We start from the raw sequence: 25,437 nt of genomic DNA, 5'->3' as shown, positions 1-25,437 counted from the left end.
CTAATTTCATGCCAAACTTATCAACTAGAACACAAGTAGAAGCTGAACAAGCAGGCTGGTCTTGCACGTAAAGCATCAGTATTGAGTTCAATCCCTGGACAATCACAGCAGGTTTACACTATTCAGCAACCTCTATCTCTATTTGCTTTACAACATTTTGCTAGTGAAGTCTCTTTAGTTCGTGCAATATGTGAGGAGTGATTGCTTTGTTTTAACAACTTGCAGAGCATTGATGTAATGATGAAGCACTAACCCTGAGATAGTAATGGATACAAATAATAAAACATTATGATCAAAGTATCTATTTGTGGAATTCTGTAATTAAAAGCACATGCTGTAATGGTACAAATAAAGAAGTTAGTAAACATGAATAAAAAATATGCTCTTAACATACAAAAGAAGTAGAAATCATTTCGTCATGACTGGTGAAAGAGTTCAAAATGAAGAAAGTGATTGCTTTTCATAGACAGAAAATGAACATAAAAGTTCAAAGGGTAACAGTGCTTGGATGAATGTCAGTTAAAAACACCACCAAAACCCTAAGCAAAATAAATAACCCCCTTCCTCCAACAAACGCCAAGATGTGTGCTTACCATACCATCAGAATTCAGGGGCAACAATGATTTATGTAAATTATTGTCCTCTTCCTTTTAATTGCATATGTGTTTGTGAATCAAGCATCTCACAGTTCTCCTGCTAGAACTAGTAATATGCCCTGTAAAATCCTGGAACCATTTCAAAATCTTTATGATCTGTCACTTTGTGACCCCCAAATCACCTGCCATAGATAATCTGAGCATAAGGAATGGCTGTTCTGCTTAGATCCTTGATCTGGAGGATGCAAGTGCTACTGCCAGCCTAGGAATGAAGTGCTAAAGCAGAACAAAGCTATTGCTTTTCTTCTGGAGATTACAGCATGACAGATCGTGAAACACGGCATGTTGTTTAATTAATTTAACAATTCCTTGCAATATAGCACTAAGCTGTTGCATAAAACCTGAATGTGACACATTAGAGAAAGAATTAAAGAAACCATGCCAGAAATGTGAGAATAATTATTTTCATTGAGCTCATTCTGCTGTAAACTGGAATAAACCCCACCAAACCCACAAAATATATAAATTGTTTGGAAATAACATACCTATTAGCTCCTTATTTCTGACATCTAAGGCCATGTTTCGTAAAGCTGTAGCAACTGCGCATACCACCCGGTCATTGTCTATTCGGAGCAGCTCCACCAGGATTGGTAATCCTTTTTCTTTGCGGACAGCAGCACGGATGTACACTGACCACTGAAAAGACACATGGGAGAGTGTGAAGAAGAAAAAGAGGAATCTGCTAAAGAAACCAAGGCATCTGAGTTTGTAACAGATATAAAGTAAGGGGTCAAGGAAGCATGTGAATGCCAACACAGAAGAGAGGAAATAATTGCATTTATGATGCTAGGCAACCACCTGATTTGGAAATACGCATTTATTTTTTATGGTGGCAGAGAAATTAAATGATGAATTGACTGTACTCCTCGCACACCTGGTAACATTTTTACAGCCCAAGTCTGCAGTCAACTTGCTCTGCATCAGCATTTCCTATGCAACAGCTTGTTCATTCATAAACCAACAACATTTGTATTACAAAATATGTCTTATGAAACTGACTCAAGAGGTCTGAATATTTGTTACTACCATAAGAACTGTTCTGAAACCATGAAAATGTTGTTACAATTTCTCTTGTGATTGTCAACTTGTTCAAAAGCTAAAATAAGGACAACCATGTGTCCAGTCTGGGCATCTGCTGTGATCCCAACCAGAAGACTACTGTACACTAAGCAGTTAAGAAATTCATGTAAGAGCTGACCTGAGGTAGGCGCAGGCTTGTGCTGTGTCATGGTGCATGTACTATGCGGTTGCAGGATAAACCCAGTGGCTGGATGGTACTGGAGAAGCCTATAGGCATCTCCCACTTGGCAGCTGATCATGACACTACTGGCATGCCCCTGTCTGCATGTCAAAGTGAAGTACCATGTTCTCATGTGAACATCCTTCTTGCTTGACAGTAAAAATGAGGAGCAGAGTTTACTTCTAAGAAAATGGTCTAAGAGCTCTAAAGACTATCACACCAGTGAACCTCTCCATGGATGAGGTCTGTGCAGTGTGCCGTGTCTAGGAGGTCCATCCAATGCTGCACAACCTGGGGTCCCAGCACTTGAAGGGATGAAAGATTAACTATACTACCTCTTTTTCATTCTACTGTGAGCTCCTGAAATTGGAAAAAGTCTAAACAAGACCAAAACTGTGACTTTGGGATCCTAAAACCTATGGGTATTGCCAAAGTTGAGATATTTGGACACCTGCAGGATATGCATGCCTTCCCAGCACAGCCCACTTCAAAACAGGCCATCTACTAGGTATATATTCCTTTCCACATCCCAAACTCTTCTCTGCAATTTTTGGAAAGTTCACATTCAAGCTCCTTGTACTAACAGCTGAAAAGAATTTATTGAAGCAGAGCTTCTCCCTTCTTTCATTGCTATGCAATGCTATCATACCAGGTGAAGACAAAGTTCTTTGAAATGTTTCAGATATAGAATAGACCTTAGAATTTTCCGATCATAAAGACCCTTCTCTTTTGACAAACCTTCCTTAAAGAACAGTTAGATCACACCTTAGAGAAGTTACATCACAATAGCATTCATCCATAAACAGAAACAGGAAAAACTAATGCCATGAAATAAAGCATTGCAGAAAGGTAAACATATTCACTGTCAGCAGACCATGCTTAGCCTCTGCATATGGCCTCTACTTACCATGAAGTGCTCACTTCAGACACTAGCATCTGTTTATACTATAGACGGGTGCCCTGAATAGCAGAAACCTGAATATATTTTATGATAAAGAGGAGAGAGACAAGGGCTGTGATGTTGCAATATCTGGAGTGGAAATTCATTCCAGGTGACATCATTCAGGGGAAATTGGGAAAAAGGCAAAGAAACCAGAATTTTAAAAATATTATCATGACTGGAATGTGGTCATGGATGGCTATTTCCTTTTTAGGAGACAGGTCAGCAAAGCAAGGTGGTGAAGTTGCCCTTTATGTGAGAGAGCGACTAGAATGTAGTGAGTTCTGTCCACGGGCAGATGAGGGGCAAGTGGAAAGTCTGTGGGTACGAATTAAGGGACAGGCTGGTACAGGTGACACAGTTGTGGGGGTCTATTAATAGACCTCCTGATCAGGACGAAGGAGTTGATGAGGCTTTCTACAGGCAACTGAAAGCAGCCTCGCAACTACATGCCTTGGTCCTCATGGGGGATTTTAACTACCCCAATATTTGCTGGAAGACTCACACAGTCAATCATTCACAGTCTAGGAGGTTCTTCCAGTGCATTGATGATAACTTCTTAATGCAAATGGTGGACAAACCAACTAGGAGAGGAGCGCTGCTGGATCTAGTGCTCACCAACAGGGAGGGTCTGGTTGAAGTGATGATGGTCAATGGCAATCTTGGCTGCAGTGACCATGAGATGGTGGAGTTTAGGATCCTGTGTGGGAGGAATAGAATACCTAGCAAGGCCACAATTCTGGACTTCCGAAGGGCCAACTTTGGCCTCTTCAATCAATTCCTAAGGGAAGTCTCATGGGAAAGGGTACTAGGTGGTAAAGGGGCTCAAGATAGTTGGTCAGCATTCAAGGACCACTTCTTCCAAGCTCAGGATCAGAGCGTCCCAATGGGTAGGAAATAAAGTAAGGGAGCCAGGAGACCAGCATGGTTAAACAAGGAACTGCTGGGCAAACTCATGTGGAAAAACAGAATCTATGGATTATGGAAGGAGGGGCTGCCCACTTGAGAGGAATATAGGACAGTTGTTAGAGGATGTAGGGAGGCAATTAGGACAGCTAAGGCCTCCTTGGAACTTAATCTTGCAAGTCAGGTTAAGGACAACAGAAAGGGCTTCTTCAAATACCTAGCGGATAAAACTAACACAAGAGGCAATATAGGCCCACTGCTGAACAAGGTGGGTGCCCTGGAGACAGAGGATATAAAGAAGGCAGAGGCGCTGAATGCCTTCTTTGCCTCTGTCTTTACTCCTGCAGATTCTCCCTGGGGGCCCCAGATTCCTATAGCCCCAGAAGGAGTCAGGATAAAGGAGGAGTTTGCTTTGGTAGATGAGGATTGGGTTAGGGATCAGTTAAGCAATCTGGACATCTATAAATCGATGGGTCCGGCTGGAATACACCCACGGGTGCTGAGGGAGCTGGCGGAGGTCATTGCTAGGCCACTCTCCATCATCTTTGGTAAGTCGTGGGAAACAGGAGAGGTGCCTGAGGATTGGAGGATGGCAAATGTAACGCCAGTCTATAAGAAGGGCAAGAAGGAGGACCCCAGTAATTATAGACCGGTCAGCCTTACCTCCATCCCTGGAAAGGTGATGAACAACTTATTCTTGACACCATCTCTAGACATATCAAGGATGAGGGGGTCATTAAGAGTAGCCAACATGGTTTTACCAAGGGGAAGTCATGTTTGACCAACCTTATAGCCTTCTATGAGGAAGTAACTAGGTGGATGGATGATGGTAGAGCGGTAGACGTAGTTTTTCTTGATTTGAGTAAGGCATTTGATACTGTCTCCCACAGCATCCTCATAGATAAGCTAAGGAAGTGTGGGCTTGATGATCAGGTAGTGAGGTGGATCAAGAACTGGTTGAAAGGAAGAAGGCAGAGAGTTGTAGTCAATGGGGCAGAATCTAGCTGGAGGTCTGTGACTAGTGGAGTCCCTCAGGGGTCAGTGCTGGAACCAGTGCTGTTTAATATTTTCATCAACGACCTGGATGAGGGAACTGAATGTACCCTCAGCAAGTTTGCGGATGACACTAAACTGGGAGGAGTGGCTGACACACCAGAAGGCTGTGCTGCCATTCAACGAGACCTGGACAGGCTGGAGAGTTGGGCAGGGAATAACTTGATGAAATTCAACAAGGGCAAGTGTAGAGTCTTGCATCTGGCAGGAACAACCCCATGTACCAGTACAGGTTGGGGGTTGACCTGCTGGAAAGTAGTGAAAGGGAAAGGGACCTGGGGGTCCTGGTGGATAGGAGGATGACCATGAGCCAGCAATGTGCCCTTGTGGCCAAGAAGGCCAATGGCATCCTAGGGTGCATTAGAAAGGGTGTGGTTAGTAGGTCAAGAGAGGTTCTCCTCCCCCTCTACTCTGCCTTGGTGAGGCCGCATCTGGAATATTGTGTCCAGTTCTGGGACCCTCAGTTCAAGAAGGACAGGGACCTGCTGGAGAGAGTCCAGCGCAGGGCAACTAAGATGATTAAGGGAGTGGAGCATCTCCCTTATGAGGAGAGGCTGAGGGAGCTGGGTCTCTTTAGCTTGGAGAAGAAGAGACTGAGGGGTGACCTCATCAATGTTTACAAATATTTGGTAAAGGGTGAGTGTCAGGATGATGGAGCTAGGCTTTTCTCAGTGACGTCCAGTGATAGGACAAGGGGTAATGGGTGTAAACTGGAGCATAAGAGGTTCCATGTGAACATCAGGAAAAAACTTCTTTACTGTGAGAGTGACAGAGCACTGGAACAGGTTGCCCAGGGGGGTTGTGGAGTCTCCTACATTGGAGATATTCAAGGCCCAGCTGGGGCTTGTACTGGTGATGTACTCTGGGTTACCCTGCTCTTGCAGGGGGGTTTGTGGATGATTTTCTAGCAAAGAACGGCTATGTGCCCAGATCAGCAAGTGCCTACGTGGAGTTCGACATGAACCAAGGAACAACAAAAGGTGAAGGAGGATGGGAGCGAGGCACTGGGAGTGAGAATCCCAGCAAGATAAGGAGCTGGAATTTACTGAGTTGCTAAATTGAGGACTGTTGGAAAACTTGGAAGGTCAGGTTCTCACACCTGTGCTTAACCAATTATATGCTAGTTGTTAAGGGCCTCACAGATATGTATCCAATCACAATGTGCCAAGTTAGTGAAAACAACTTGAAGAAATAGTATATGAAGAGTTAGTTTTCTAGAATAAATGGCTTTGTCTGATCACACTGATCTCCAACTGAGTCCATTTCCGCGACAGGGGTTGGACTAGATAATCTTTTGAGGTCCCTTACAACCCTCGGGATTCTGTGATTCTGTGATTTTATTATTTCTCCTCTGTAGTAAACATGCATAACAAAAGCCAACTGCCTGGACTTTGCTGTAGATGAAAGTGGTAACAGTTACAATAAGCCTTCAAGTCAGGTAAATGGGACATGGGGTTCTTGAAATCACTGAGCACAGTAATGTACTATGTCTACAATGTAAATATGCCATCATTTTCTGCAGCAAAGCAAATGGCTCTTAGGTCAGAGAAGTGGTAGCAGGATTCTTGATTGACCTTATTCTATGCTCTCCCTTCCAGTCTTCTCTAGAGCCAGTGTATAAGATGATCATCAGATAAATAAACTAAAACACATCTTAAGCGTCAGTGAGTTTAACAGGAAGTATCTGCTGAAAAATTGCTTTTTATACCTTGATCTTAATGGGATAGTAAACATAAAGGATGCTATGAAAACACCTAAGTAATATTTCTAAGCTTCCTGCTGTAATAAACATATGTTTACCTGCCAGTTAAACACACGCTCGCCTGCAGCTGGAAGTACCCAAAGCAATAGCTCTCTTTGCACTGAAAACCTCCCACTGCTGTATTCTCTACACCTCTCCCAGAGTAGACACAGCCTTTGCTGTGTCTGCTGAGATTACAAGGTGACTGCTGGAGCAAGTTCATGGTTAGCACTGAGACTATCTTGCGAAAAGAGTGAGCCTGTCTGGTTGAGGTGAAAGTTCAAGCTAGCAGACAGTATACTGAAAGATGCGGAAGTGCCTCCAATACAAATCAAATGAGGAATCAGCTGGGGTGTTTTGGGGTTTTTTTTTTGCCTTTTTTTAAAATTATTTGTGTCTATTCAATATCTGAGAGAATTTAAAATGATCCTATAGGCTATTCACTATATGATAAAAACGTCCATATTAAGCCTAGTAAAAGGTTTTGCTTTGAAATTTTTAGGCAGCTATCAAGGGAAAACACAAGTACTTGTTTTATGAAACCCAGGTTTACAACAGAATTCTTGGGTTGTAACGTTTTCATCATCCATTCCAAAACAAAAGTTTAAAAGAAACAAATGAAGAAATTTTTTTAAACCCTAGGGAGAGTAGAAGACATTCTAGGAGAAACACTGAAATAACTCAGTATGAAAAAAAAGAAGAAATATAAACCTTCTTACTGAATAAATGAAATGCAGCCTTCAGCATTTGTAATGAACCAATTAATTTGATCACAATAGGAAAAAACACGCTCCAAAGTTTTCATAGGGGAAGAATACAGATATAATGTTTTACAGACGCACATATGCACACACACACATAAAACAATGGAAGAAACAGAGAAAAGCATGTACAAAACCTCTCCTGTCCCCTGTGTATTCCTCTCCCCCCAAAGTCTCTTTTTCCAAAGGATGTCATCCACTTTGGGAAGAGTTCAGACTGCTCAATGTGTGATTTGCTATCATTTCATCTGGGTTTTCAAGTCATGCACCTTAGGCAGAAAGACAGAAATGTCTATTAATTGTTTCAACAGTCTCTGGAGAACTTTCCATGTGGAAAGCGGTAAGAACTGTCTGTGTCTCTTTCCTTAAGCTGCCAATTAGGACAAATCTCCGCAAGCAATTATGCTGTGTTGTGCAGATTTCAGGAATGCTCAAATTGAGATGCCTCAAAATGAGTATTATATTCTCACAGAGAATGGAAAAATCTATTCACTCTTGTGTATCCTGATGATCCTTTTGTTTGCCTAAAGCCATTGTGAAACGCGCCTGCATTTCCACATTGCCGGTCAATTGCTAATATGAGCTCAGTGATGTATAAAAGAGAAGAGATGAAAGATCATAAAAAAAAAGACAAAGGGTTTGTTGCCTGTCAGTAGGTAAATGAGGCACTCTGCCAATATACTTAATCATCCCGTTACTCCACAAATCAGTGGCAGTGTCAGCGATCAAATAGCTGTTCACTTTGTAAAGCGAAAGGGCTCCTATGGGAACAGCAAACACTTTAGAGGGAACAAGGAGCCAAAAAATTAAAATAAACCCATTATTGTTGCATCAGATTGTGGCTAAATTATCAGAGACAAGCACAGAAGCCACAATCTGTGCATGAATACCCTTTACAGATAATTGAATTTGGGGGGCATAACTACTATATATCACTTTGAAGGCACATAGTGCATCTATATGACCACTTTCATTAGCAGTTTCCTTTTTATCTTTCTCATAATAATTAAGTAGAAAAATATAGTAAACCAGGAAATTATTTTTTAGTTTGTCACAGTTATTATTATAAAGTACCATTTCCAGAGCTGAATGCTTCTGGGGATTAAGATTACATTAGGCTGACACTCAACAAAAGAGTAATGAATCTAAATAAAATGTAATTTTTTTTTTTTTTTTAGAAGAAAAAGAAAAGCATTTAGGTACTTAGCTCCTTTTAGTGTTTCTTGTGGCTTTCTTTATTCTCTATAAATCCCCACAATAAGAGACCAAACTTAAAATTGAAGCAATGTTCAGCACAAAATGGAAAAGAAAAAAATCCACCAAAATAAACTGACCTCTCCCTCCATGCCAAGGAATAACAGCAACTGTATACACTTGATATTTTTAATGGATTCACTTTCCTGCCATTGATATCAGTGTTATTGGGGTACCTTCAGAATATTTCATGATCACGTACCTCAGTTTTGACTTGAATTTGCATTGCATTAGTACAGTTCAACACTATCACTCAAAGACTATTAAAATATCGAATACTAAAGGGAATTCCTGAGACATAAACTACAAAGTGAAAGCCAAATCAGGGCAGCAAGTATGACAAAACAAACTACATTATCAACAGAACCAGGAAGATTAGAGAGACTCAGAATTTGCTAGAAGAGGCTTAGAAAGGGGCTGTCTGCTAACAGGAGTGGAACTATAGACCATGGAAGAGAACTGCATGTTGAATAATAAGGATCAATGAATAATCAGAGATCAATATTCCTCTTTGCCTGATCACACTCAATGTAGTAATACATACATAAGGAAAAAAAGAAAATATTTTACACTCTGCTTACAAAATCACAGCTCTGCTTTACTCAAATAACTCCACTGGGATCCCTGAGAAATCACACAAGTCACCTGACAGAAAGCAAGGGTCTGAAATCCTGATTATTTTTTTGCAGTTTCTGAAGAGACTCCCAGGGACTTTCTGCTCCCTGATGGCAGTGTTTAGTTCTCAGAAATGATCCCATCCTGTAAGCCACGAGTATGTTCTCTACATCTTTGTGTTGGGACACAAGAAAAGTATCAACTGGTTTCTGTCCTCTTCCATCACGACCTCAGTCAAGCTTAAAGAGAAATGTAAAAATCTGGTGGGTAAAGACATACAGTGAGAAAACTAAAATGGTGTTAACAAAAGATATCTTAAATGTTTTAGGAATGTAAAGGTCAGATGGAACTATCCTTGCACCTCATCATTCTTGGTTCTGCAGTACAAGTATGTATGGTGTATTCAGAATGATCTGAGAGCCATTACTATGAGTTTTACAAACACTGTACCTAGTATCATTATGAAAGAAAGGCTTTAAGACGAAAGTAACACATCTCATGGGAAGCAAACTGAGTATAGTAAGGGATTTCTTTGAGCATGAATTCACCATGAACTACTGTACTCCCAATTCTACAAACCAATGTCCAAGCTGATTCCATGACGTCTGTTATACAGGTGTTTGCGGCAGCAGGTCTTGCTTCTTGAATATTTCCTGTCCCTTGAATCTTGTCTCCCTTTCCATGGAGCCAATATGTTTCTCTGTATTAACTGATGCTGCCACATCTACAGGGGGGAATCCACCCAGGCAAGAGTTCCTGACAGACTAAAGCATTGGTTATTCAAGAAGTTTGCCTTTATTATGTGGTGTGTTATAAGAGAGTCTTCTCCACCCTATAATATAAGGATTCATAAAGATAATACTTTAGGAGAAAATGAGTATAAGCCTTTTCACTGTAATCCAAAAAACTTTCTCTTGGAACAGCCCAATGAAACTCTGAAGGGTTAATATGTAAATAACTAGAATAATCAGAAAAGTCTGCCAAGGAACCCACAGTATGTCTTTGCCTGATAAAAGGAAGATTGATAACCTAGATATCTGCTGCTTTAGACAATAATTACACATTACCTCCAAGTGTCTGGATGGTGAGGAGCTTGAAACTCTTTTCATGCTACTCTTTGAAGCAGACGCAGTGACCTTGTGACTGAATCAATCCATTTAACGCTTTCAGTTTCCTTATCTAATAATCTACTTATTGGAGCTCTTACTCTGACAAGAGTCAGATTTCTTTATGGTAGGATTAAGAAAATAAATCTAGTTGCTAGCCTAAGGAACAAAGACCAAGATTGCATCTAACTATCTCAAGAGATCAAGCATAAAGACCATTCACATGGGTATTGCACCTGCTCGGGATCAAAGTCAGGGACATTCAGTTGTCTAACCAAAGAGCCTTATCATTTCCTGCTGAGTCTGATCAAACATGGAAGTGAATGGAAAGGAGCTAGAAAGAACTAGCCAAGGAATGCTACAAGCTCATGCAACTGCAGACTTAATTAGAACACCACTTGCTCCTGATGTTAAGGAGCCCAAGCAGAAGTAAGCAGGGGGCTCAGCGGAACTGCTACCTTGGACTTCTGGAGTCTTTAGTTTCTGAAATCGAAAATGATGTTATAAATACACTAGCAACAAAAAGAGGCCTGAGGAGAATCCTGATCCTTTATTGCATATGGAGTAAATCAGACTGAAAAACGATGGGGAAAAGGTTGAGGTACCTAATGTCTTCTTTGCCTTTAATAGTAATACTAGTTGTTCTCTGGGTACCCAGCCACTCAAGCTGGAAGAGAGAGATGGGGAGCAAAATGAAGCCCCATAATCCAAGGGAAATGGTGAGAGACCTCCTACACTACTCAGACACACACAAGTCTACAGGGCAGGATAGGAACCACCCAAAGATACGGAGGGAGCTAGTGGAAGTGCTCACCAAGCCACTTTCAACCATTTATCAGTAGTCGTGGCTAACCAGGGAGGTCCCAGTTGACTGGAGGTGAGCAAATGTGACACCAATCTACAAAAAGGTCAGGAAGGAAGATCTGTGGAACTACAGGCCTGTCAGCCTGACCTCAGTGCCAGGGAAATTTATGGAACAGATCATCTTGAATGCTAAGGCACATGAAAAACAAGGAGGTGCTTGGTGACAGCCAGCATGGCTTCACTAAGGGGAAATCCTGCCTGACCAATTTGGTGGCCTTCTAGGATGGGGCTACGGAATTGATGGACAGGGGTAGAGCAGTTGATGTCATCTACTTGGACCTGTGCAAAGCGTTCGACACTGTCCCACACAACGTCCTTGTCTCTAAATTGGAGAGACATCAATTTGATGGGTGGACCACTCGGTGGATAAAGAACTGGCTGGATGGCCACACGCAAAGAGCTGTGGTCAGTGGCTCAAAGTCCAGCTGGAGACCAGTAATGAGTTGTGTCCCTCAGGGATCGGTGTTGGGACCGGTCTTGTTCAACATCTTTGTCAGTGACATGAACAGTGGGATTGAGTGCGCCCTCAGCAAGTTTGCCGATGACACCAAGCTGTGTGGTTTGGTTGATACACTGGAGGGAAGGGATGCCATCCAGAGGGACCTCGACACGCTTGTGAGGTGGGCTGATGCCAACCTGATGAAGTTTAACCATGAGAAGTGCAAAGTCCTACACCTGGGTCGGAGCAATCCCAGGCACGGCTACAGGTTGGGCAAAGAAGAGATTCAGAGCAGCCCTGCGGAGAAGGACTTGGGGGTGTTGGTCGATGAGAAAATGAACATGAGCCGGCTTCAGTGTGCGCTCGCAGCCCAGAAAGCCAACTGTATCCTGGGCTGCATCAAAAGGAGCGTGACCAGCAGGTCGAAGGAGATGATCCTGCCCCTCTACTCTGCTCTCGTGAGACCTCACTTGGAGTATTGTGTGCAGTTCTGGTGTCCTCAACATAAAAAGGACATGGAACTGTTGGAACAAGTGCAGAGGAGGGCCACGAGGATGATCAGGGGAGTGGAGCACCTCCCGTATGAAGACAGGCTGAGAAAGTTGGGGCTGTTGAGCCTGGAGAAGAGAAGGCTGCGTGGAGACCTCATAGCAGCCTTCCAGTATCTGAAGAGAGCCTACAAGGATGCTGGGGAGGGACTCTTCACTGGGGACTGTAGTGATAGGACAAGGGGTAGCGGTTCAAACTTAAACAGGGGAAGTTTAGATTGGCTATAAGGAAGAAATTCTTTACTGAGAGGGTGGTGAGGCACTGGAATGGGTTGCCCAGGGAGGTTGTGAATGCTCCATCCCTGGCAGTGTTCAAGGCTAGGTTGGACAGAGCCTTGGGTGGCATGGTTTAGTGTGAGGTGTCCCTGCCCATGGCAGGGGGGTTGGAACTAGATGATCTTAAGGTCCTTTCCAACCCTAACTATTCTATGATTTCATAATTCTATGATTCTATCACATGGCATGTACAGGACAATCCCATTGAATGCTAAAGGCTTGGGAAGAGTGGGTGGAAAGCTGCTTAGTGGAAAAGGACCTGTGGGTGTTGGTCAACAGTTGTCCAAGTGTGAGCCAGCAGCGTGCTCAGGCAGCCAAGAAGACCAACAGCATCCTGGTTTGTATTACAAGTAGTGTGGCCAGCAGGACCAGGGAAATGATTATCCCCTGCACCTCAAATACTGTGTTCAGTTCTGGGCCCTCACTACAAGAATGACATTGAGGTGCTGGAGCGCATCTAAAGAAGGGCAATGATGCTGGTAAAAGGTCTAGACAGCAAGTCATATGAAGAGTGGCTGAGGGAACTGGGGTTGTTTAGCCTGGAGAAAAGGAGGCTCAAGGGAGACCTTATCACTCCCTACAGCTACCTGAAAGGAAGTTGTAGTGAGGTGGGTGTTGGTCTCTTCTCTCAGGTAAGAAGCAATAGGACAAGAGTAAATATCCAAAGACTGCAAAAGGGGAGGTTTAAATTGGATATGAGCAAGCTGGGCCTGTTTAGCCTGGCTGAGAGGGTATCTTAACAATGCATATAAATATCTTACGAGCAGGTATGAAAAGGATAGGGCCAGACTTTCCAATGGTGCCCAGTGACAGGATAAAGGGCAGCAGCCAAAAAATGAAACACAGGAAATTACAGCTGAGCATGAGGAAGAACTTCCTTACTTTGAGGGTGACAAAGCACTGGTGACAAAGCCCAGAGGTTATGGAGTCTCCTCTAAAGATGTTCACAACTCGTCTGGATGTCACCCTATGCAGCCTGCTCTAGATGAACCTACTGGAGCAGGGGCACTGGACTACAGGTCCCTTCCAAACCAAACCATTCTGTGATTCCATGATCCAGTCATTAAAGCAAATGAGGGAGGTTTGTAAAGCCTGACAAGTAACTGGGACAGAAGACTGGGCACACAGAAGGGATTAACCAAGGCCTAGAGCAGCTGTGCCACCTGTTCTAGTGTAAATCATTGTGTTACCAACAGAAACATAGTAGATCTCAAGTTCTGGTTTTAAAAGGTATGAATTACCTATATAAGTTATGATAGTATTTTGAAACAAAACAGGATCATAAGTGAAGAAATTGTTTGTAAGGGTTTGACAAAACTAAGGGAACCCTACTTGGGGTGACAACACTGTGTTTTTAACTGTTGATAATAGAAAAGATAATACTGTAGGATCAGAGGCACTGGGAACAAACTGAAACATAGGACATTTGCAGGACATCACAAAATGCTTTTTCACTGTGAAGGTGACTGAGCTCTAACACAGGTTGCAGAGAGGTTGTGGAGTGTCCATTCTCAGAGATATTAAAAAAACCACCTCTGATATGGTCCTGGGCAACTTGAGGTGACCCTCTTGAGCTGGGGGTTGGACCAGATGACTTCCACAGTGCATTTCCAACCTCAGCCCTTCTGTGATTCTATGAGTTAACATTAATTATTGCAGGAATGTCTCTAGCAAATGAACTGACATCAGCCTAAATTCAGCTGCTAGATAATATAGACAGATATAGTAATATACAGATATCACAGTATCACAGTATCACAGTATGTTAGAGATTGGAAGGGACCTCAAAAGATCATCTAGTCCAATCCCCCTGCCAGAGCAGGAACACCTAAATAAGGTTACATAGGAATGTGTCCAGGCAGGTTTTGAATGTCTCCAGAGAAGGGGACTCCACAACCTCCCTGGGCAGCCTGTTCCAGTGTTCTGTTACCCTCACTGAGAAGAAGTTTCTTCTCAAGTTTAAGTGGAACCTCTTGTGTTCCAGTTTATACCCATTACCCCTTGTCCTATCATTGTTTGCCACTGAGAAGAGCCTGGCTCCATCCTCATGACACTCCCCCTTTATATATTTATATACACTAATAAGGTCCCCCCGCAGTCTCCTCTTCTCCAAACTATAGAGACCCAGCTCCCTCAGCCTTTCCTCATAAGGGAGATGCTCCACTCCCTTAATCATCTTAGTCGCCCTGCGCTGGACTCTCTCCAGCAGGTCCCTGTCCTTCTTGAACTGAGGGGCCCAGAACTGGACACAATATTCCCGATGCGGTCTCACCAGGTGTCCTGGGTTCAGCAGTAGCAGTCAGTTTTTCTCCTTCTTAGTAGCTGTTGCAGCACTGTGTTTTTGACTTTTGGCCTGGGAAGAGCTGATAACAACTGATGTTTAGACTGACCAAGGACTTTGTGAGTCTCATGCTCTGCCAGGGAGGAGGAGGGGCCGGGAGGAAGCAGGGACAGGACGCCTGACCCAAATTAGCCAAAGAGGTATTCCATACCACAGCACGTCATGCCGGGGGATGTAACTGGGAGCTACCCGGAAGGGCACGTCCTCTTTTCGGTCGGGCTCTCTTTTCCGGCAAGCGGTATCATATTTTCTTCCCTTGTTATTTCTCTTATCATTATTATTATTGGTGGCAGCAGTAGTGATTTGTGTTATACCTGAGTTACTGGACTGTTTTTATCTCAACCCGTGGGAGTTACATTCTTTCGATTCTCCTCCCCATCCCTCTGGGGAGTGGGGGGGGAAGTAGACTGCGTGGTTCTAATTTACAGCCGGGGCTTAAACCACGACACCAGGGCAGAGTAGAGGGGAAGGAGGACCTCTCTCGACCTACTGACCACCCCCCTTCTAATACACCCCAGGATGCCATTGGCCTTCTTGGCCACAAGGGCACAGTGTTGGCTCATGGTCATCCTGCTGTCCACTAGGACCCCCAGGTCCCTCTCCCCTACACTACTCTCTAACAGGTCGTTCCCCAACCTATATTGGAACCTGGGGTTGTTCCTGCCCAGATGCAGGACTCTACACTTTCCCTTGTTATATTTCATCAAGTTTCTCCCTGCCCAACTCTCCAGCCTGTCCAGGTCTCACTGGATGGCAGCACAGCCTTCTGGCGTGTCAGCCACTCCTCCCAGCTTAGTGTCATCAGCAAACTTGCTGACAGTACACTCAATTCCCTCATCTAAATCATTGATGAATATATTAAATAATACTGGTCCCAATACTGACCCTTGAGGCACTCCACTAGATACAGGCCTCCAACTGGACTCTGCCCCATAGACTACAACTCTCTGGCTTCTCTCCTTCAGCCAGTTTGCAGTCCACCTCACTACCTGATATCCCGTATCTCCTTTCTCTTGGAGAGGGAAATTTTGTTCAGAAGGGATATAACCTTGGATTCCTGACATCGTTAACTCTAGGATATTCTGCATATAACTTTTTACATGCTCAATAGATTTAATGTATTAATAGCCTATTGATCAAGGTGAAAACTAAAAAGAACTTGCCACTTTTATTTCTACCACCTAAGGAAAAATACTGATGCCAGACTACATATAAAAAGATCTATGAAGGTTTTCTGGTACAGGATGAATCGTAATTTTATACTTCATAATTTTTTTTAATCCAAGGTATTAAATAATGATAAGAGGTTGCAGAAAGGACTTCAGATTTGAAGTGTTATAGTGAGAGAAATTTCTTCATAACCAGGCAAGCGTCTTCAGAATACAGCTGAGTGAATCAGCAAACCTATTTTAATTTGTGCTCACTTTCCCTTCATAATGGCATTGGCTAAGCATTGCCTGTGTTACTAGTGTTACCTCTTGGTCACTGAAGAGAATTAGACAACTTTATACCAGAGGATCAAAAAGAATGAAAGAGCTAGGAAAGAATTACTCAAGCAGGTCAAAGGCACTGTATTTTTTCTCATAAGAGACTGTATCTTCAGAAGTGTGTGAGCATGCCTAGTGCAGTGTCTGCCTCATATATTCTAGGATGCTTCTGACATCAAAATAATGCTAATTGCAAAACCCCCCTAAAATTGCTATTAATAGAAGCATAATTTATTTTCACGCAGTTTGCTCTTTTTCTTTCAGTCTATCATATTCTTGAAAGATTTCAGGTACAAAAGAAAAACCCACACTTCTTTTTGCATTCCTTTTTGCAACTACAATTTCTTGGGGGAGCTAAAAAAATTTAAAGTCTCCCTTGGGAATAACCTCTTCTTTTAAGAGTTTTCTATCTTTTATTTCAGTCATTTTATATCCAGAAGACTGAACCAGTGGAAAGGAGAGGTCAAAAGGTGGAAACATCAATGCTTATATAATCCCTGAAAAGGATTATTCCCCTCACAAAAAATGGCTAGTATGCCATGTGAAATTAAGGACATTTATTCTGTGTTTGCACATCACTTGCAATGGAACTGATGAATCTTTAGAAAAACAGAGCAACCCAAGAACAACTGAGCTTTTCCCATGGTATCAGTGAGATAGCATGAAAGTTTGAATCAGTTTTTCTAACCTGGCACTTGCCAAAGAGCTCTGTGGAGCTTTGCTTCCTCTCCCTGTTCACTTTTGCCAGCTAAAGAATGACAGGTATACAGATTTATGAGAAATGGGAAATGGGGTACCACTTGGATTTTAGCACTCCTATTAGTTCTGGCAAAAACACATGCATTGTTTTCTCATTTGGACCAGGGCTACACTCATTCCCAGATGGAGAAAAAACACATTTATTGTGTTTCTGTGCCAGCATTACATAATCTGATGTGGTCTACAACATGAGAATAATAAAAGAATAATGATTTGCAGGCACAGTGTATACACAGCACTTTATAGAACTAAAATCACTGGACAAATACTTTGTTACTCATTTCATATGTCACTGAATGCAACAGTCAAAGGCATTTTATAAGTTTGGCTGAAAACGGTACTCAAAAAAATGACATGCCTCTGAAGATCTACTGAATGCGCCAACTCAACTCCCAGTAAAACTTTATGGGAAAAATCCCCAATTTATTAGTGTCATGGATAACATTTCAAAATGAATGCCTAATTAAATTGGTATTTACCTGTCACATACGAATGTCCAACTGCTTAAAACCAAACAGGGTATTTGCTGAGACATAACTTTGATAACTGCCCTTCTGCACATGTGTTTTCATAGTAAATGAGAAAAATTCCCACTGAGAGTTAACTTAAAATCAATGCATTACATTCATAAAATAGGATTAGATAGTACTTTACACCCAATCAAACCAGTTTACCATAAGGAAAGCAATAAAGAAATTGCCCTAAAAGGTAAACCAGGCTCAACTGTTACCTTGAATGTTACTGATTTGTTCTGTATTTAGAAATATTTTTAAAAACTAGTAAATGAGCCCTTAATTTTTTTCTCAATTCACCACAAATAATGCAAGAGAGAAAAATGGACCTATGGAATATAATTGAAAAGTACAATTACTTGGAATAGAGTGCCTTGATTAAGCGTTTCCTTTGTCACTGGTCATATTTAATCATATTGACATATTTTAATAACATGCTATTTTTTAAAAAAGTAGATGGTAAGATGACTTGTGCTGCTGTTACGTCATTTATATCTTCTTCTGCTCTTGCCTGGTTTCTCTTAAGAGACAGAATGTCAACCAGTTTCTGCAGTGACAGAACAATATGGTTTCATTTGATTGTCACTGGTGATACTTTAAGCTCATTTTTCACTGCTCTGTCACCCAGATTCATAAAGAAGCTGCTTCTCCTCATTTGGATATTGGTTTTCAGCTGCAATTTTTCATACTTGACTTGACCAATGTGATTTTTCCTGCAGTATGCTGCTTTTGCTATGATACGACTATCTGTAGCAATTCAGAGAACTTAAAATACTATCTCAAATTTGACTGTAGATAGCTCTGTGAAAACAGGGAGTTATTCCACTACCCGGAGCATTCAGATACATTTGTATCACCAATTTGCTGTCATCTGTATGGTTTTTCTGAATTGAAAAAAAGTACGTATCAGGTTAATATTCCTACCTTCCAACTCCCGGCAGCTAAGTTCTGCAGTGCCCCTGCTGCCCCCTCCAGCGTGTCTGGATTTGAGCACTCAGAAAGAAGTGTGAGGTAGGGTTTGACTATTGAAGGGTGCCACAGCATCTGGATTCCTTTGGGTGGTTCTGCACAGTCTGGAAGAGGTCCTACGCCATCCCACTGTTGGAAAGTACAAATCAAATTGTCAGCAAGGAAAAGTGAAATACTTCAAAACTGCTTCAGTTGAAGCTATAACAACTGTGTGTGCATGCGTGAAGGCAGCTGCCCACAAGGAGCCGTTCTCAGTTTTAGCACATCACTTCATACGGAAACCAAATTTCCTACTCAGCACTCATAGAATAGCTATAGCATTGGCAAAGATCACAGTGTTTTCGCTAGCTGGCATAACAAAAACACTTTTCACTGCATTTATTTTTTGGGGTAGGAGCAGAAGCCCAGTGAACATGAATGTATCTGAAGAGGCAAATCTAGAACTTGCATGGGAAGAAGAGAGTTTCCTTTTTCACATCTTGCTCAGTTTCTGCATCCTCTCTATTCTTATGAGGGAAAAAACAACAACACGAAACACTACTGTAGAAAACTGAATCATTCAAACCCATGAACCCTCCATCCCTGAAAGGCCTAAGTGTGACAAGTCTTGATCTCAACTGCACAACTTCTTCTGCCTTCTCACTGTGCAAGTGCCTGTGGCATTCGGCCATACAGCCAGACAGCCATATGGTCTGAAACGTGAAGCCGGCAGAATCACCCCTCAACAAAACAGACTCTTCCTCTCATCACATACAGAGTTTTGCCATGAATATAATCCTGGTCTGATATCCAAAATGAGCAGTATCAAAAGCTGGAGAACAAGCAAGTTATTGCACAAACCCCACTTTTACCAGAAAAAGAAACTTTTTTTGCAGGAGAACAGGGATTCACCTCTCCAGTGGAATGCCCGATATCTGCAGCTAAGTATAAAACACCTTAAAAGAAATTCAAGGACTTTTTTTTTCTTCTTTTTTTAAACAAAAGAAAGATGGGGAATATACCTTTACTGGAAGCTTAAATGTGATTTCTATCTATATACGTAATGTATATTTTGCTTTGCTTAGTTCAGATGAAAGGATTTAGAAAATTCATAGCCTTAATACCATTGTTCAGAACAAGCCTTGACTTTTTAATAAAATCTCTAACACTTCCGACATGCCCAAACTGCCATGACACGATGCGAAGTAAACCTTTTAATGCCTTGGGTTAGAGCTTAAGTGATTACATAGATGAAAAATGTGTATCATAACATTAAACATCTACTAGACATACATAGATAGCACAATCCAAATTAATTCCTTGTTTAGCTCTGCAACAGTTAATTTGATTTTTTATGAATCCAACACCACAATACCTGCACTTGGAAAGACCAAGATTATCTCGTTTTCAGGAAGTGTCAATCATCATTTAAGTTAACTTCAAAAATCTACATGTATTTTAAGGGACAAACACACCTTTTCTAATAACAACTATCATAACTTAATTTTAACAATGTCTTACTAGATGACTACCACTGAGAATGTATACCACTATCATTTTCTAAATTAAAGCAGAACAAACACCAAAGTGGAAAGTTAGTGGGACCATTTAACACACATGAACAGTTACTGAAAACCAGAAAGCTGCTCAGATATGAAACTCACTGCACTGAACAAAAGTTACTGTAGTTTAAAAGAACTTGCATGCAATACCCAGTGGTGGTTGAGAAACTACAGGAAAATTGCCTTCTGGAGAAACAATCCCTTTAAATAACACCATTATAGAGCTGTGCCTTTGAATTTTTTAATGCATTTCTGCCTTTAAACCAACAGGTTGATTCCACTGCATACGCCTCAGTTCTTTTTTCTCCATATAAATCACCATTCTTGCCAGAAATGACTTCTCGTCAGCTCATAAAAAATACATTAAAACCTGCTTCTTATTTTAACTCTTGGAATTCAATCATTTCCACTGTCAGAATTTCTTGGGAAACAAATGAAAAACATACCTTACAGGTCAAATCTGATCCTACACCACATTTAGGCTTTGGACCTTAGTAAGTCCATTAATGACTTGTGATGTCCAAGGGCACAAATGCAGCTCTTCATCTCATTCCAATTTGCACAAATTATGGATGCATTATGCAACTGAATAATGTTTGCACAGGCTATTTACTATATTATTTCAGGGACAAAGTACATGATTCTATGAAATGTATCGTATTTACCCAATACATTTTTTGTGCATATGTGGCGATATAACTTATTTTTTATTCAGGCATTTACACTCTTATAATGCCAAGGGCTACTAAAACCAGCTGATGTAAACTGAACTGTATATATGCTCATGCTGTGCTGGTACATACAAAGCAGTAAAATGATACTTGCAGATAAATTAATTTTTAACGTGGTTTTGCCATTCTGCTCAGTAATGAGAAAACATCAAAGAAAAAAAAAAGCTAGACAAATTACTGCATTTCCCTGCCTTTCTTTCAACTCACTGGCAGCACAAATGCATTAATTTATCACCAACTGTGGGGAAAGACCTTTTTCTCAAAGCACTGTGAAGCCTCAGGTTCCTTGTAAAGGTGATGGAAGTCTTTGGTACTGCACGTGCATGTGCAGTGAAGGCACAGTAAATCCCGTGACACCGGATAATGCCCTGCCTATTCTTCAGATGTGATGTGTGTGCCCAAGAGCAGCTGAGCAGCATGCATAGGGAACGTGTCACTGCCAGCCATGCATAATGTGCATGCTGTGCCTACACCTTCAAGGTTGTGCGATAAAGGGTGCCAGAACTTTAGCTGCTTTCCAGGAGGCAGAGGGTACAAGCAAGTGACCTGTCACATACTCCTGCCTCCATGTTTCAGCTCCTCTCTGCTCTTGCATGTGTGACCTTGGCTAACCCTTTAGTGAAGGGTTTAATGGCTTCTGGCATCTTCCACATAGCTGAGACTAGTGCCTGCAGCTGTACAGCCCAACTGTTTCAGGGCATGCAGGACTGATACAGGTCAGAAAAGAAGCTATTGCAAAGGAGATTTTCCTGAGCTTCATCCATTTGTTTTGCATTTCATAAATATTAGCACTGATTGCCTGAATGAAAAAAATATTATGATATTACAGTCCATTTTCTTGTGGCTAAAGCATGGCAGAATTTGCTTTGTAGTTCACATTGCTCAGTATTAACGAACCGAGGCAGCATGCTGAACACCTCTACCCGGTGAATTACTGGAATGGCTACTGTGTTGTTGCAGACCATCAGGAATGATCAGGAAGATCTATTTGAGATAGGCTGTAGATGTAGTAGGAGCCTCTGAAAAAGAGGACGACTGCACACAATTACTCTCCCTAGCTTATGTTAAGAAGTTAAAAAAAGTCATAAACAAATATTCCTTCCAGACTTCTCTCCTTCAGCTGAAATTACCCACATATATTATGGTTGAAGCTGACAAACTGTTTGCTACGTGGGTGAGATACAAATCTCTCATTTCCTGAAACTGGTGCAAAGAAAGCCTGAAAGTCAAGAAGAATAAAAAGCCGAATGCAGAGATCTTTAAGAACAACAGATTTTTAAGAGCAAGAGTATTGTAATAAAGTTTCCAAAGTTTTCACATTACTAAGGAAGTTTGAGATGAAAAAAGGATCACCCATTGAGATACTCTCCCATGCTCCACAACGGATTATCTAATGCTTTCTTCCTCGTATTAATGAAAGCAAACCAATGTTTATAGTATAATTGTACTGAATACCACGGAAGGCTTAAACTCAGTAAGAAGTGTATTCCCCATATTTTGTTTTGTACCAAAAATATCAGGTTGGTGGGGTTTGTTATTAAGAAGTGTCACATGATGGTAGCTTTTCGTGTGATAACAACACAACAGTGTTTTATTTTTGTTTATTAACTGTGATTACTTTCCTCTCTCTCAGTTTGTGCAAAATAACAGTACTAAAAAAAGAAAATCTAGGAAAACTCAAACAAAACCCAGCAATGACTAAACCCATCTTGATTTGTTTCCAATGATCCTAGACATTTGAGATAGTCTGATAACATAGTAGCTATGCTCTTTGCAGCTGCAGTGGCAAAAATTATATCAGCAATTAAACAGTGCTCACCAAATGCATTTTTGAAATGCCAAAGACTTTTAAACTAATGAGCCCCTTAAGAGGACAATGATTTCTCACCCTGCATGAGCCATGCATAGTGGCTGTGGCAGCCTATGCCAGCATGTCAGCACAACATCTTTTGGAAACCTCCCTCCAAGAGATGCATTGACCAACACTGCCGAGAGCAGAAATCTAAATTTAAACAACCAAAATTAATCAAAATCACAGTGCTTGCTTTCTGGGGTGATGAGAATCCATGCATCTGACACACAGGAAGAAGGAATACCGCTATTTAGATCAAGTCAAATTTTTTTTGTTGTTTGGGCTTCAAAAAACAACCTGGTCATACATGATAATGAGATTCCCAGGGCATACAAGATGTTGCTGTGTAGATAAGCAAGAATTAAGAAATGGTTGCTAAGAAGCTCTATGAGGAGCTGCTCAATATAGTCGATTTCTTGCTAATGAACACTTGACATAACCAACTTGTAAAAGACAAGGAAGTAACAAGTGGAAATAATACCTTCCTGAGCAGAACATACTGTCAACACAGCCGTTCACCCCTAATCTCAGTTGAGATTATTAGCTAAATCCAGGAGCTGCTGCCATTTCTTGGTTTCTGTGTTCATTATTTTGGTACGGCTCGGTAGAGTGCTGAAATGTAATAGATAAAATAGTGGTCTCACCACATGAAAAGGCCTGACAGCTCTATTTTTTTATTCCTTTTGAAATATTACCTTAAACCCGCTACTTCACCTAGATAGAAGAATTTACAGCACATTTAGCAAGTATGGTAAAGGGATGTGCCAGTGAATTCATAATGGTATATAATGGCGTTGTTATACCTTAAGGCTCCCGACAGAAGGTAAAAGAGGTCAGGCTCATTTCAAAAGTGTCACTTCCAATCAAAAATCGTAATTTGGGCTAGATTCTGGGTTGACAAGAATGATCACAGATGAGGAACTCGAGAGGAGTGTGAAGTCAAGAAGTGAGCCTGTTTCTTATAAGTGAAGAAATGAAATAGTGTCAGATGTGTATATAATGGGCTGCATAACAAGAAATAATGATTAATGACCTCTTCCTGGTTCTTTTACAAAGTTGGACCATGGACCTTATTTTCCCTAACTGCTTTCTTGAACATAATCCTTGTTTCTTGTACAGCTGAAAGAATAGACCTGCTGGCTGCCAACAGCAGGGACAAAATTTGCAGCAGTGGAAAAATTAGTTCCCATCTGAAGCGTGACATGATACAAGGCAGAGAGGTCTGTATCTGCAAGGTCCTAGTCAGAGATGTGGGCCTCTGCAGCTGGACAACTTTGTGGTATGAACCGATCACAGGTAAGCAGCAAAGAGAATATAACGAACAACAGTGACAGCAGGGAATTACAGTTCTTGAGATCCGAGACAGAAATAGAGGCAGGTGAGTCTCACCTCTTTTTCCTGTGGCCTTTATGGAAGCTTTGCTTTCTGTTTTTCCACAGATAATAACAATATTATACCTGGCTTTTATTGCAAATCTTTAGAAGCTTTGGGTCATTAAAAATTAATGACAAAGCATACAACTCCAGGAACCTGTCTGAGCTCTGGTAAACCACCACGAGAGGCATGATTGTGGCTCTTTTAATATCATCCAACTTTATTCTGAAACATAAAGAACACTTGTTTATTGTGATCCTAAGGGAACTCCTTAGGTAAAGTCATTTGGAAGTTGTCATTAGATTTAACTATGACCTGAACCAAGTAAATTCTCTGATTTCAAGATGTAAAGAAGTTGCCATTTAGACAACTGATGTCATAAGTGACAAATATATCTCAATTTGTTCTTGAAAGGCTTTTCAAGGAAAAAAAGTCATAAACCAAATAAATGAACTTCTTCTTTCTTTACAGAGAAAACCAATGAGAATGTAACTTAAAAGTCACGGAAAGCTTCTCCTGCTTAACGGTTTGAGAAACAAACTCCCTAAGTGTATGAGACTTCTTTTTTTCAGTAAAGAAAATTGTAACTTTGTCCTTCATCCACCATGATACATCTGGTACTATCCTCCAATTACAGTAGTTTTACTACTAAGTTGAACACTTTAATTTAAAAATTAAAAACCTCTCCGTATTGGTCACTGCAGAAGGAGTTCAAAATATACACGTTTGAGAAACCAAGTGAAGGACTGAAGAAATACCCTGTAAAAGCAAAATTTCAAAACTGCATTCACAAAAATCTGAATAGTTTTACCCCACCCTATTTTGTAAGCCTTATCTTCTGAGGAAGACTGAAACAGTCCATATTCTTATACGAGAATACCGTGCACTGCCAAAAGGAGAATGGTACCTATACCCTCGACACATATTTTCTGGGGACATAAAATGTAGCAGGCTGCAGAACTGGCAAATGCTTCCCTATACTGAGGTGTCACAGCTCTTAACAGATTTGTCTGTGCCCTGTGTGTTGCCTGACAGGAAAGGCACTTCAAATCTTAAAGCAACCACAGAGGTGAATGAGGGGAGTTTCAATACTGGGCTGAACTCCACCTTGTGTATCTGTAAGTAACAATCATAATGAGCTCAAAGAACAATTTTTTTAATTATTTCTTCTATTTTTTTTTTTACATTTCTTTAGAACTTCTCCAACAAGTAACTAATGTTTGCATTGACTAGCATGAATGACGTATTAAACGTAGCCTAAAACTCATTGCTTCCTCTTCATGGGACATCAGGGTAACTGACTACTTTTGTATCTTTCTTGTCTCCATTTCTTTGAGGTTTACTTCCACAGGTTCAACCCATGGTGGTGTGAAGCACTTTGTGCTTCAGATGTTGTAAATCACTGCATCCTATGAAGATTCCACAGGCATGCCTTTGTTATTTACATGTAAAACACTGTTCAACATGAGTAA

General features: G+C 41.2%; 1 protein-coding gene across 1 annotated transcript in view; it reads right to left on the bottom strand.

Moving 5' to 3' along the window:
• Window positions 1–25,437, bottom strand: part of CTNND2 (catenin delta 2) — a gene marked incomplete at both ends in the record, with an annotated part of 536,439 nt that overhangs the window by 71,757 nt on the left and 439,245 nt on the right. The window contains 2 exons of the mRNA XM_080639304.1: window positions 1,142–1,292; window positions 18,423–18,596. Coding sequence (XP_080495430.1) covers window positions 1,142–1,292; window positions 18,423–18,596 — 325 coding nt within the window. The remainder of the gene's footprint in view (window positions 1–1,141; window positions 1,293–18,422; window positions 18,597–25,437) is intronic.

This window comes from Psittacula echo, assembly GCF_963264785.1.
Source record: "Psittacula echo genome assembly, chromosome: 2".
In the NCBI taxonomy this organism is placed as follows: domain Eukaryota; kingdom Metazoa; phylum Chordata; class Aves; order Psittaciformes; family Psittacidae; genus Psittacula; species Psittacula echo.
The sequence above is the reverse complement of the archived record's forward strand: the minus strand, read 5'-3'. Positions and strand labels throughout refer to the sequence as shown.